This window comes from Vicugna pacos, chromosome X (assembly GCF_048564905.1).
Source record: "Vicugna pacos chromosome X, VicPac4, whole genome shotgun sequence".
Taxonomy (NCBI): domain Eukaryota; kingdom Metazoa; phylum Chordata; class Mammalia; order Artiodactyla; family Camelidae; genus Vicugna; species Vicugna pacos.
In genome coordinates, this window is record NC_133023.1 from 94607099 (window position 1) to 94621376 (window position 14278).

Sequence of the window (14278 nt, forward strand, 5' to 3'; positions counted from 1 at the left end):
TGGTCTAAAATCTGCCACCGGTAATCCATGTGATCCTGCGGAAGTCGCGTCCTACATCTCAATGTCTTTATATGTCAGAAATATAAATGGAACCTACACCATGAGGTTAAAACCCATCTAACAAGAATAAAACAATAATAAGTTGGGAAGGATGTGCCAGCGAACCAGAAAAGGGTTTTAAAAATATAAGGGACTGCTGTTCCTGATCTAGCAAGGAGCCTGACCAAGACCAAAGTCCTTTTACTCAAGGAATCCCCGGACAAGCCTAGTGATGACTTTCGGGGCGGCGGCCCTTACCAGGAGAAATTCCGGGTGGAAAGGGCCACCGCCTGCCAGTACGCGGCGCAGGAATAATGTGGAAGCACGACACTCAGCAAGTCGCGAGTCTGAGACCGAGGCACCCGGCATCAGCGGGCTGCATCGCTCCCAGGCTGCAAGCCGCATTCGGGGCGCCTCTAGGCCTCCCGAGGGCCCAAGATTCGGTGGCCTGAACTTTTTTTGCATCCTGAGCTGAACCCGAGATGGGCAGGACCCGTGGGACGGTTCCGGACTCGCGGGGTTGCGACTCCGCAGGTAGAGGGAGGGAGCTGGCTGGGCGTGGCTGTCACGGAGCCACCGGAAACGCATTCTTCCTTTTCCGGTTGGGGCACGGTCCACAGCCCGCGACCCCAAAATGGCGAGTCGGGGTACGGCCCCTGGGCGCTAGCGGGATCGGAGCTTCCAAGGCGCCTGCGCTCCCCGATCCCGGCGACTCGGCGCTCTGCTCGCCGGGCCTCGCGCTTTCCCGACACCGCCCCCGGGGGCGCGGGAACCCGGACCTTCCTTCCTCCCCGCGGCAGCGGGAGGCGTGGCGGCTTCATCGTCGAGCCCAGAAAGAGGGAAGTGGCGTCCACGGAAGCCAGAGCTGTGTGGAGGTAATCGAGAAGCTGATTTTTCCCTCAGGATTTTGTCAGGAGAGCCCCCGAGAGATACCGGCCGCCCGTGCCAGCTGCGTGGCGATGAGCGGGGATGTGGGGGTCCAGTAGGGGCGAAGCATTTTCTGTTTTGCGGTGGCATCCTTGGCGGGCGGCGGGTCGGCCTGAGAACCGGCGGGATCTGTTCTCAGCAAGGCCAGTACTCAGGCTCCTGCGGCCACATCTAACCTCCCGAAGCAACCTCTTTGTACCCTAGGCGCAGATAGAACCCAGGAACGTTGCTGAAGCACGCTGCGAGGTTGCCCGCGTCTTGAGTGCTTGTGGGCGCCCTTGCGGTCGATCTAGAAGGTGTAGGTGGGGGATGGGACAGTAATGCCTTCCGCTGCACCCAGCGAAACTCCCGTTTTCGCTGGCTTCTGGTTGTGTCACTGGGGAAAGGGTCATTTCAGCTTCAAAAACATTCGTTTCTGCTGACAAAGAAATACAGGAGGTATCCCTGTACCTCCTGAGCCCGGACAGGCAGCAAGGAACCAACTATTACTTTGAATACCCGTGACATCCTTGAAAAAACTTTGTTTTGTTTCTTCTGGATCGCCTCAAAGAAAACCAGATCCTCAAGGTCATTCTCAGCCTTGCTTAAAGGTCTGTATGACCCTGAGGAAATGTAAACTCAAGAGAAAGGTTACCTCTGCTAGGACCCTTCCTGTCTCTGAAGAACGTTAATCATCACTTTTTCTTCTTCTTTCCTTTTTCACAATCTGACATTTGAATATTTTGTAAACAAAGCCAACTAAGTTTCTCCAGTTAAGTAAGCAAAATTTTCATACACAGGTATAAAGCTGCACAGTGCCCTTTATAAGTCTTCCTAAAAGGTACCCCAAAATTGACACCACCTGATTGCCCAGCGGGGGATATTTGCTGAGAGGAATAAGGTTACTTTTTCTCTGATTACTTCTTTTCTGATCTGGTTATCTCAGTTTTCTTTCCAATATTAACACAGTGGAAAAGAGAGTGTCAAATGTCCCATGAAGCAAAGGCGTCAGTCTTCATAACAGGATGAAGGGGCACAGAGGTTGTTTCCCCCCTGACTAAAGACAAAATACTGGAAGGATCTATTAAAATTTAGAGAAAGTTAAATACGCCCCATTTGTAAAAGTGGGACAGGAAGCATGCAGATTAAGTACTGGATGATATCAAAGCTCCTCTTAGTGAACGGGTGCCATTTTTTTCACCTATCAACCTTAAAAAAAAGAGAGAAAGTGGTAAGTTGACATTTGTCTTCCATGAACTGTGCTTTGCTTCAAAGTTGGGTAACAAAGGAAAGGGGAGAGGCATGTCCTGAAGTAATCTTGAGTAATCATGAGTGTCCTAATACTTGGCAGTTGACTTGAAAGGAGAGGCAGAACAGGACCTGTTCTGTTCATTCTTCTCTAATAATTATAAATAGCAAGTAAATATGTGTCATATGGCTTTCTTCTTGACATGTGCTTTTTTCTCCCTTCCTTCAGTGCCCTTGGGGAGAAGATCCACTCACTGGTTTTGTACCCAGCCTGACAAGGCCTCTGTTGTCAAAGGTGGCACCAGGAGGATGTCACACATAGGAGTAAAACTGTTCCTAGAGCAAATGATGATGAGACATCTGAAGGTGAATGCATGCTTGTACCCACACATGGAGGCTTTGTGGGAGACTAAGGGGTCTGTGAAAGAGAGCTCCAGTCAGAGTAAGGAATCCAGCCCACAAGTGGACAGTCTTGGTCCTGAGAGCGCTCGCCAGCACTTCCGGAGCTTCTATTATCATGAAGCACCTGGACCGCTCGAGGCTGTCAGCCAACTTCAGGAATTATGCCATCAGTGGCTCAGGCCAGAGATCCACTCAAAAGAGCAGATTTTGGAACTGCTGGTGCTAGAGCAGTTCCTGACCATTCTGCCCAGGGATACCCAGAACTGGGTGCAGAAGTATCATCCACAGAGCATCAAAGAGGCTGTGGCCCTGGTAGAACGCTTTCAGAGAGAACCTGGTGGAATGAGAAATGAGGTGAGAAGAAAGATTCCTTACATGTACAATGAAATAGGGTAAAGGTGGATGCATCTGGGTGGGGGAGGGGTAACTGAAGAATGAGATGGATTGGATCACTCTTGTATTGTTCCTTTAGAATAGCTAAGTGGAATCAGAAATCACAGACTTGAAGCAACAGTCAGCCTCTAGGTTTCAGAGTTCTTAGGAGCCTTCCATGGCCTTAGAACACAGACATGCATTTTTCCCTCTTTACGTTGGGGGGTGAATTGAGGGTGGTGGGCCTAGTCTGGCATGGCCAAGGAGACAAGACTTAGAGAAATCAAAAGCAAGAAAGAGAAAGGAGAAAAAAACCTGGACAGCACTTAAAGGTCAAAGGAGAGAGAGGGTGGCAAACCAGAGTCTAAATCAAATATCTCTGGGGAGACTGCAAAGGAAGAGAAGAAATGGCAAGAAAAAAGGGAAACAAAGATATGGAAGGAAGAAAAGTGCCAACAGAAAGTGGAGAGAATTGAAATGCTGAAGGTGGTGCCCTGTGTTGTGGGGACGCACATCGCTGCGCCAGAAGCAGAGCCTCTGCTGCCCTCCCTCCGTGCTCTGTCCCGGCCTCACTGGTGAGCGGGGAGCCACCCTCGGGAAATGGCAGCGTGCTTCCTTCCCTCCAGAGCCCACCTTGAAGAGCACAGGTGTCTTTATTATAACTGAATCATGTAGAAGAAGATTAGAGGCCCACTCTTCCCCCATTTTTTCCTGCACTATATCCTGTTTCTCCATGAAAACCTTCTTGGGACATGGGAGGGTTGGGAAGTCTGATTGGCAGGAGAACCTTTTTTATTCACTTCCTGATTTTTTAGCAAAAACTAGAAGATAAAAATCTACTAAGTCAAGGATCCAAGTGAAGAAAGCAGGCAGCGGAGGCAGCGAGGCCGCCCCTACCCTGCTCGCGGGCTGAGCTGTGGCCACAGGTGCACGGGCGGAGGCTGGCGACAGACAGCTTTTTTCATTTCATCCTCGGTTTCCAGATCTTGTGTGTAGTTCCTGTGAGAAAACTGTGGCACAAGATCTCTTCAGGTTTTTTTTATTACTTCCTTTAATGTTACACACTCCCCAAGTCAGGGCTCTGCTCTTGTTTGTTCCTCCACCACCACCCCTAAACCAAAAGTTCTTTGCTAATAAGGCTGGGGATTATTTCTAGGTCACAGCTCAGGAGCTGGGAAAGGAGGCAGTGCTCTTGGGAGAAACAGCACTGGCCCCAGGCTTTAAGTGGAAGCCAGCAGAGCCCCAACCAATGGGTGTGTTCCAGAAAGACTGTTGGAATACATACCAGGTACTGCAAGAACAGCTGGGCTGGAATACTCGCAAAGAAAGCCAGCCTGTGTATGAAAGAGGTGAGGAGCTTCATAATAATTCTCTTCTCCTGGGAGCTGTGATAGCCCTTGGTTCAGCTAGAAATGTCATGGGAATTTTCCAGGTGCCCAGCTGTGCCAGCAGTGACGATGTCAGGGGGAAGTACAGTAGGTCGGCCAGTGGTGGGTGAAGGTGAGGGTCATTCTGGGGTCCAGAAATACCCAGACCACACTACCCTGGTACTTGGCAGCGTGGACCTTGCCCCTTAGAAATTTGAGAGGAGAGAAGAAGATGGAACGGGGACAGGTGGGGTCATCTCACCCTTATAAGTTAGAGGAGAAATTGGGATCAGAAATGGGCTGTCAGTGGCAGAACGGAAAGAGGAGTGTACACCAGGAAAAAGGTAAAGAAAGACAAAAATCTCCCACATTTCCTATCATACCCCGGAGGACCTGAGTCTTTTGTTTTCAGACACCTCTAATTCTTGCCCAGCTCAGTGAACAGTTTATTTTAGGAACGGAAAAAAAGAATGGATTTCCCTTTATTAATTTCCGTCATGAAATCAGGGGAAACAGTCACCTGGGGAAACACTGCTTTTATGGAGTGGTGGATATTTGGTTCTTACTGACAAGGAGAAGGCCACCTCTGACCCCCCTACACACACATACTTGTGAACTATCTTTACTGGAGTAGTCCTGATGTTCTGTATTTTAGAAATCAGCTCAGAATATTCATAAACAAAAAAGAGAGAAATTTTTTTTCTGGCTCTTTTCCCCCCACAGCTGTGCCTGCTCAACAGATTGTAGCCTTGTCTGAGCAGAAAAGCACCCCAAGCTGGAAGATGGCATCTGAGCTCATCTTGCCTGAGTCCCAGGTGAGCTGTACTTTCCAGCTTTTTCAGGCAGCCTGAACGTGGCCTTGTCTGCTTTTCTCTGCTGCCTGTGACCCACAGTACCTGGCAGGGGCTCGGAGGCATACTGGCCCCAGCTGTTCTCTAGGCAACTAGACTTGGGAACAGTGGGAACTGGGCACCTGCCAAGCTGTGCACTGACCTCCTTGGCGCCTTCCTTTTCTGCCATCTCACCTTTTTCCCCTAAGTCTTACACTCTTAACTTCTTCAGTGACTGGCCTGCCGTGTAATTCAGAGATGAGTGATAGGATGGCTTCTGTAGTAGCAGGTACTGAACAAAAACTCGCTCTCTCTTTTTTAGAGTTTGTTGACTTTTGAAGATGTGGCCTTGTCTTTTTCCGAGGAAGAATGGCAAATACTGGACCCTTCTCAGAAGATCCTCTACAATGATGTAATGCAGGAAAACTATGAGAATGTCATCTCTCTAGGTAAAGATTCTTTCCTTTGTGTTGAAGTTGAGTAATCTGTTGCATCCTCAGTTTGTGGAAGATGCACTCCTTTGAGGGAGTCCTAGTGTTCCAGTAGCTGGTTGGTTTTCAACTTGATGGTGTACGGGAAAGGAAAGTCACTTCCAGATCGCCTGGAGGGCTTTTTACAAATACACATCTCACTTCTTTATTCTAAGTAGAGCTTTTTTAAATTGAAGTACCATCAGTTACCATGTGTCAATTTCTGGTGTACAGCATATAAATACATATATTTGTTTTCATTTTCTTATGTAGAATTCTTGACCTGTCATGCTCTTGCCTCACCCAGCAAACCTCCTCTTCCCATATCTTTTCCATCTCAAAGGCACCATGGTTTACCCAGTTGCTCAGGCTAAAAACCTGTCAGTTCTCCTTTATTCCAGTCTTTTTGTTACATCCCACAACTGCTCCATCAGCAAGTCCTCTTAGCACTGTCTTCAAAATAGAGCCTAAACACAACCACACCTCAGCCTCTTCCACTCTCACCTTCCTAGCCTAAGCCACCTCATCTCTAACCAGGTCTACTGAAATCCCACTGAGCTCCCACTTCTCACATGGTTTCCATCTCTCCCCCTTAGGTGTATTTCTTAGCTTCCTCATTGCACATCCACCCCCAACCACAGTAGACTATGAAGAAGATACTGAATCTAAGATTCTGCCATTTAAACATCTGGAGTAGATAAAAGTATAAAAGAGTCATTCACTCTTCCTGAAATTAGCCTGGAATTAAGATGGCAGTCCAGGGCCTCAAAGTTTTATTCTCAGAGCATTATTGTTGCACCCTAAACTTAAAGTGATCTGTTTAGAACAAGGGGAAGAACCCCAGACTCAAGGCCCCCAAGAGTTCTAGGACAATCTTGGGGTAAGTTTATACATCAGAAGAGGAGAAAATTCCTTGATAGGAACCTTTAACAGGGGATTACCATTTTAAGGTTTTGTTCCTGAATTTTTTAAACTAAACTTTTTATTAAGATAATTGTAGATTCACATGCATATTTAAAATGTAGTACAAAGAAAAAGCATGTGCATTTTACCCATTTTCCCTCAATGAAAACTTTTGCAAGAGTATATGACATCACAACCAGGATACTGATACTGATACAGTCCACTGACCTTATGCATATTTCCGTTTTCCCTTTATTCACTTGTGTGTGGGTTTGGGGGGGGTGTGTGTGTATATTTAGTTCTGTAAAGTGTGATCACATGTGGAAGTTTGTGTATTCATCACCATAATCAAGATACCGGCCAGTCACATTACCACAAGGATCCCTCCTGTTGCCCTTTTGTAACCACACCCACTTCCCTCCCACACCCGACCCCATCACCAGCCTAGGCCAACCACTGATCTGGTCAGCATTTTTAAAATTTTGCCATTTCAAAAATGTCATATGAATAGAGTCATCAAGTATATAGCTTTGGGGGATTAACTTCTCATTCAGAATAATTCCCTGTAAATTCATCTAAGTTACTGTGTGTATCAATAGTTCATTCCTTTTTACTGCTGAGAAGCATTCCATGATATTGACATACCACAATTTGTTTAATCATTCACCCGTTGAAAGATATCTTTGCTGTCTTCAGTTTTTGGCTTGTTGAGGATAGCACTGCCATGAACATTCATGTACAGGATTTTGTGTAGAGATAAGTTTTCATTTCTCTGGGATAAATGCCTTAAGAGTACAATTGCTGATTCATATGGTAAATACACATTTAATGCCAAACTGCTTTTCCCAGTGACTGTACCATTTCACGTTCCCACCAGCAATGTGTGTGATCCAGTTTCCCCACATTCTTGCCATTGTTTAGTAGTATCACCATTTAAGAGATTTTTTTTTTTGCCTTTCTGTTAAGTGTGTAGTGTTATCTCAGTGTGGTTTAGATTTGCATTTCTCTAATGGCTAGTGATGTTTTATAGCTTTCCATGTGCTTATTATATTCTCTTCAGTGAAATATCTTTCGCCCGTATTTTGATTAGGTTGTTTTTTAACTGTTGAGTTTTGAGAGTTCTTTATAGATCCTAGCTTCTAGTGCTTGCTTGGATATGTGGTTTGCAAGTAGTTTCCTGAAGTCTGTGTATTATTCTTTTTATCCACTTTCCATGGGTTTCCACAGAGTAAAAGTTTTAAATTGTTAAACTTGATGACCAATTTTTCATTTTTCCTTTTATAGATTGTATTTTTGATATCAAGGCTAGCACTCTTACCAGCCATAGATCCTTAAAATTTTCTGTTTTTCCTAAAAGTTTTATAATTTTACATTTAAGTCCATGATTCATATTGAGTTGATTGTTATATAAGATATGAAGCTTAGGTTTTGGGTTTTTTTTTTTTTTTTGCCTAAGGAGGTCCAATTGCTTCAGCCTCATTTTTTGAAAAGGCTGGCCTTCCTCCATTGAATTGCTTTTGCACTTTTTGTCAAAGATCGGTTGGGCATATTTGTGTACACCTGTCTTGTTGTACTGAGTTGTGTGTCTGTCCCTCTGCCAATATTGCCCTGTAGCAATATAATATAGTTAGCCTTAGTATTTATCAGGTTGAGTGATTCTTCCCACTTTATTCTTCTTTGTTAAGATAAAATTTTATTTTAGCTATTCTAGGGCCTGTTCCTTTCCACATAAAGTTTAGAATAAGCTTACCTATGTCTATAGGAAACTTTGTTGGAATTTTGCTAGAAATCACACTAAAACCTATATATTAGTTTGAAGAGGATTAATATCTTTAGTATGTTGATTTTTTTCGATCAGTGAACACAATATCTATTTATTCAGGTCTTCTTTGATTTCTTTCATCAACTTTTTATAATTTTCAGTGTACAGGTCCTCTACATGTTTGTAAATATACATGGAAGCATTTACTTTTCATTGGAGCAATTGTACATGGTATTTTTTTAAATTTTGGTTTCTGCATGTTCATTGTTTTTATATAGGTATGCCACTAATTTTATGTTTTGTTCTTTTATCCTGTGACCTTATTGAACTTGCTTATTAGTTCTAAGAAGTTTATTTTTGTAGACTTCTTGGGATTTTTATACATAGACAGTCACATCATCTGCAGTGCCTTTTCTTTCTTTTTCTTACCTTGTTGCAATAGCTCCAGCTTCTGGTACTGTGTTAAAAAGTGGTGAGAGCAGACATCCTTGCCTTGTTCCCAGTTTTACTGTGAAAACGTTTAGTCTTTCGCTATTACATATGATGTTAGTACAGGGTTTTTTGTTGCTACTCTATCAAGTCAATATAATTCCTAACTTTCTGAATGTTTTTCATCATGAATGGTTGTGAGGTTTGTCACAACCATTCATGATACTTTTTTTGTGTCAGTTAATTATGATCTTAAGGATTATGATCTTTCAAAGCTTGTTGATATGGTGGGTTATGTTGATTGATTTCAAATGTTGAACCAGCTTTGCATACCTGCAGTAAATCCTGCTTGATCACGCTATATGATTCTTACATATTGTTACATTCAGTTTGCCAGTATTTGTTGAGGATTTGTGTATTTAAGTTCATGAGAAATGTTAGTTTGTAGTTTTCTTTTTTAATACTGTCTGTGTATGACTTAGCTATCAGGGTAATTACTGGCCTTACAAAATGATTAGGGTAGTATTTCTTCCTCTTCTCTTTTCAGGAAGAGATTTTATAAAAGTGGTGTTAATTCTGTAAATATTTGATAGAATCCTCCAGTAACATTATATGAACATGGAGATGTCTTTTTTTTGGGCAGCTTTTTAATTATGAATTTGATTTCTTTAATGGTCAGAATGCTATTGAGATTATCTATTTCATATTGGTTGAATTTGTACTTTGTAGATTTTGAGGAATTGGCCCATCTTTCCTAACTTTTAAAATTCACGAACATAAGTTATTTATAGTAGTCCCTTATTATCTTTTTAATCGCTGCAGAATGTGTAGTCATATACTCAGTTTCCTTCCTGATATTGGTGGTTTGTGTCTTCTCTCCTTTTATTTTTGTTAGTATTGGTACAGGTGTATCGATTTTATTAATTTTTTTAAAGAACAGGCTTTTTGTTTGATTATGATTTCTGCTCTGATCTTTATTATTCCTTTCTTCAACTTGTTTTAATTTTATTTTTCGTTTTTCTAGTTTCTTGAGGTAGAAACTTAGATTTTTTATTTGAGACCTTTCCTCTTTTCTATTGTAAGCATTTAGGGCTGTACCTTTTCCTCTGAGCATTCCCTTAGCTGCATGCCACATTTTTTTGATATATTGTAATTTCATTTTCATTTAACTGTGCATTTTTTAATTTCCTTTGAGACTTTCTCTTTGAATCATGGATTACTTAGAAGTATACTATTTCTTTTCCACATATTTTTAGATTTTTCTGTTGTCTTTCTGGTTTTGACTACTAGTTTGAGTCTATTTTTGTCAGATTGCCTTTTCTCGCTCAAGTTGTGATTTTTTTTTTTTTTGGTTCTAGATCTGATGGGTGATTTTTACTGTACCCTGATCATTTTGTCTGTTATGTTAGGAGAGTCTGGGACCTACTTAAATATTTTATTTTAATAATCAGTCGCTCTGTTTTAGTTTAACACATAGGTTCTTTCCTACTTTAGTGGAGTATGTGTCCAGTGACAGTTTAATTTTCAGAGCCTTTATGGTGTTATTTTGGTCTCCTTGGTTTGTATGGTGCTGCTAGGATCCCCATGTATCCCTGCTGGTACTGCCTGAGGGGGAGGAAGATATTTACCCAGGCCAGAGTGTCTCTCACTGGGACTCTGACCTGTAGGGGTGAAGATGCTTCCTGGACCCGGCCACTCGTGGTGAGGTCCCTCTTGCTAGTGCTGCATGCCCACTTTGGTGTCTCCTAACTGGGGTTCTGATGTCAGAAAACTTCCCACTCAGATTGGGGAAGGAATCGGCCTCTCCAGGCAGCCTTCTATGGCTAGGTTGAGGTTTGGAAAACAGTAGATCTGGGTTGCCTTCTTTCTTGGCTGTGGGGTGTAAGACACCTGCTGTGTTACTTTACTAGGCCTAGGATCCCAAACCATTTTGCCTTCTTATCACTTAGAATTCTCTGTTGGTTGTATCTTGCATTCTTTAATGGATTTGTTGGGCCTATCAAGGAGCATCAGGAAGAAATGAGTCTATGCCATTTTGTCCAGATTGGACCAGAAATCGCTTGTTCCTGTATTTTTAAAAGAGTCATTGATTTTTGTTTTCATTCCTATAATTTTCTTGTTCTGGGACACAGATGGCTGATTCTTCTGTTTATTCCAACAGGGTTAAAGCTGAAAAATGACACTGGAAATGACCAACCTATATCTCTTTCTACATTAGAAATACAAGGATCAGGATGCAAAGTATTAAGAAAGGCCAGAGTGAAAGTTGCCCAGAAAACACCGGGCAAAGAAAATCATGGTGGTACACGCAGGGTTCGGAAGCGGCATCGGGCTTTTCCAGGGAAGAAGAGAAGGAAACTTTCAACTTGTAAACAAGAGCTTCCAAAACGTATGGATCTTCATGGGAAAGGCCATGCAGGAGAGAAACCTTTTAAATGTCAGGAATGTGGAAAAAGCTTCAGGGTTAGCTCTGACCTGATTAAGCACCAGAGAATTCATACTGAAGAGAAACCTTATAAATGTCAAGAATGCGATAAGAGGTTTAGATGGAGTTCAGATCTTAATAAGCACTTACTGGCACACCAAGGAATTAAACCATATAGATGCTCATGGTGTGGGAAAAGCTTCAGTCATAACACAAATCTACACACACACCTCAGAATTCACACAGGAGAGAAGCCCTTTAAATGCTATGAATGTGGAAAAAGATTCATTCAGAACTCCCACCTTATTAAACACCAGAGAACCCACACAGGTGAGCAGCCTTATACTTGTAGCATATGCAGGAGAAACTTCAGCAGGCGCTCAAGCCTTCTTAGACACCAGAAACTCCACAGGAGAAGGGAATCATGTCCAGTGTCTCCAGTCTGAAGAAAGTCACCATCTCGAGCTTGCCCCTTGAGGTGACGAAAGAGTATAGAGTGCTGGGGCCCCTGACCCTAGGGCTCTGTCATCAGCCACATTTGGGAGGGGCGCATGCCACACTTCACCGAAAGGAATCTAAACTCTCTCTTTTATTCAGCATTGTATCTTCAGTGCCCAGCACTAGACTGATACATAATGAGTGCTTTATAAATAAAAGAATAAAATAGCTCTCATGTATCTGTAGTCAGCTATCTATCTGTATCTGCCCGGTTACTCAGCCTCCCCACCCTCCGGGACCTAAATTTTTCAGGTATCAGGTGCTCAGCAAATACATGATGGCCACAGGTCCTCCTCATTCTTTCTCAGGAGAGATGGAAAATAAGAGTATACAGCTCCTCAGAAGGGAGCCCAGAGACAGCTACTTACTGAGTTGCAGGCAGTTTCTATGTCATCCTATCTACATGAATAACCAAGCCCAGAGTTCAGTGAACTTTATTCTGGAACAAGAAGAGAGGGTTGAATGTTTGTCCCAGGAGAAGTACTTCCATTCTAGTTGCCTCTCCCCTGAGCACTCACTATTGCGTTGTTTTCCATCAAGGAATTCCGAGCAGCAAGCAGAGGCCTGAATGCCCACACAGACCTAGGGACCTTGAAAGCACTAGAGACCTTTCTTCCTGCTGATCCCAATTCTGAGGTATTTAGAGTGAAATGATGAAGAAGGATACCTTCATCCAAGTATCTGTCCCTGTAAAAGGCACAGGGCAGTGGTGAATGGCCTTTTTTGACCTTCATTATGTGGACTGGAAGGCTTTCAAGTTGATGCCATAGTGCTCTGGGACCTAAAGGGAGGCCCGTTTTATGGCTGTTCAGCCACAGTGCCATACACTTGGAGGCTTTGCAGGAAGGCCTGCAGTTTGGAAACTGATTTATTGAGAACAGAGAGGAGAGCCCTGTGGCCTCAAGGCCTCATAGCCTCGGTGAACATTGGATACCAGGAGCGGACGTCCAGTCAGAGCAGAGTGAGGCCTGTGGCTTAGAGTCCTGGCTCAGTGAGAGCGAGGTCAGACAGACATTTTTTCATGTTGGTGGTTCCTCTTCCTTCCCCACTGGCCTCAGTGAGTACAGTCAGCCCTCCATATACACAGGATCCACATCCATGGATTCAACCAACTGTGGATCAGAAATACTCCAAAAAAAGTTCCAGAAAGGTACAAAAAGTAAAACATCAATTTGCTGCACACTGGCAACTATTTTCGTAGCATTTACATTGTATTAGCTATTACAGGTAATCTGGGGGTGATTTAAAGTATATGGGAGGATGCACATAGCTTATATGTAAATACTACACCATTTTATATAAGGGACTTGAGTGTCAGATTTTGGTATCTGCAGGGGGGCAAGGGGGTGTCCTAGCTGTATCTCCTGAGAAGACGATCTGATGTTAAGGGAATGGCAAGGAAGTTGGAATACATGGGTCTATATCTATGTCAGATCCTAGTTTAAGATGTTGTCCAAGCCTTCTGTATACTTACTGTTTCATAAGTTGTTTCATATTAAACATTAAACAAAACTCCACTGTTACTAAATTACCCCAAGATGACCAACATTCACTCTTTTAGAATAGATGTCATCAGATAGTTTTTCCATCAAGAGTCCTGTCTAAGTTTGTTTTCATGCTTGTAGAATGGAGAATTACTATTCCTTCCTCTCAGGACTGCTGGGAGGATTACGTGAGACACGTGAGCATGCCTAACACTGACTGGCCACAGAAGATGGTCCATAAACATGTGGAACATTCTTCATCTTTCAGCTGATTATTTTAAAAAATCAGTTTGTCTACTTGTCCAGCTTTTAAGCATCCATAATGAGTTTTTCATAATTTCCAGCTGTTTTTTTAAGCTGGCTAATGATGGGCAGAAGGGTAGCCTTCCGGTCTGACAGTCCTTTCTAGAGATGCTACTCTCTAGTCAGTGTTAAACAATAAGCCAGTGTCCCCATTCTGCCAGGTACACTGCTAATGAGTAACAGAACCACGATATACAAGGTCCCCTGAACTTGGGATGCTTGAAAAAAGGACAAGTGATGGCTAGGGGTGGAATTTTTGTGGACAGTATTTATGTCATTAGGTATATCCTCAAACTCACGAGAGAGGTGACTGTAGAACAGCCACTAAAAAGAATGAAAGAGCTAGCTCACGGGAGGAAGTGATCTGGAAGAAAAGTAGCCCATTATATTCCTAACTATCTGGGATTGTGCCCTTGGAATTAAAGGGAAATGCAACTTTCTACAGAGGGCACTCTGTGTGAATCCATGTTTTGTAGCACCCATCATGCTACCAAAGGACATTTTATTTGTGTAGCATTTAGGAAGAAAAGATTGACTCAAAAATTGAAGGAGGTACTGCATCAATGGAGCCAGCAGTCTCTGCCCATTCAGGAGATTCAGCAAAGTTTCTGAAAACAGGTCAGCCAAAGGGCACTCGGTTTTCCCAAAGCTGCCATCCCCAGTTACAACACCTGTTAGCTTCAAAGCCCATCTTGCAGGTCCTTGTCTATACTGACCTTGCCAGGAGAGGTCAAAAACAGGGAACATGGGTCCTATTTCAGAGGTCAGTTTTTTTAAGGCAAGTGGCAGGAAGACCTTTAGATGTGAATGGGCAGAAACAGGAAGAGAACTGAGGATTCC

The 14278-nt window shown here is 43.2% G+C and overlaps 1 protein-coding gene across 2 annotated transcripts; it reads left to right on the top strand.

Moving 5' to 3' along the window:
- Positions 1–504: 504 nt before the first annotated feature.
- On the top strand, positions 505–11830 carry ZNF75D (zinc finger protein 75D). Of its 2 annotated transcripts, none has more exons than XM_006219537.4 (6): positions 505–914; positions 2423–2949; positions 4124–4316; positions 5058–5149; positions 5487–5613; positions 10890–11830. In XM_006219537.4, exons 2-6 carry the CDS (start codon positions 2503–2505, stop codon positions 11597–11599), a joined length of 1569 nt encoding a protein of 522 aa, XP_006219599.2. In that variant the 5' UTR covers positions 505–914; positions 2423–2502; the 3' UTR covers positions 11600–11830. The 2 variants fall into 2 exon arrangements, with proteins under 2 accessions (XP_006219599.2, XP_031527168.1); XM_031671308.2 differs by having other exon boundaries at positions 510–914; positions 2423–2559.
- The last annotated feature ends 2448 nt before the right edge of the window (positions 11831–14278 follow it).

Coding starts and splice junctions, on each gene's coding strand:
- ZNF75D (XM_006219537.4), top strand. CDS start 2,503: ATGTCACACATAGGAGTAAAACTGTTCCTAGAGCAAATGATGATGAGA. Junction 2,950..4,123: donor CTGGTGGAATGAGAAATGAG/GTGAGAAGAAAG, acceptor GATTATTTCTAG/GTCACAGCTCAGGAGCTGGG. Junction 5,150..5,486: donor TCATCTTGCCTGAGTCCCAG/GTGAGCTGTACT, acceptor TCTCTTTTTTAG/AGTTTGTTGACTTTTGAAGA.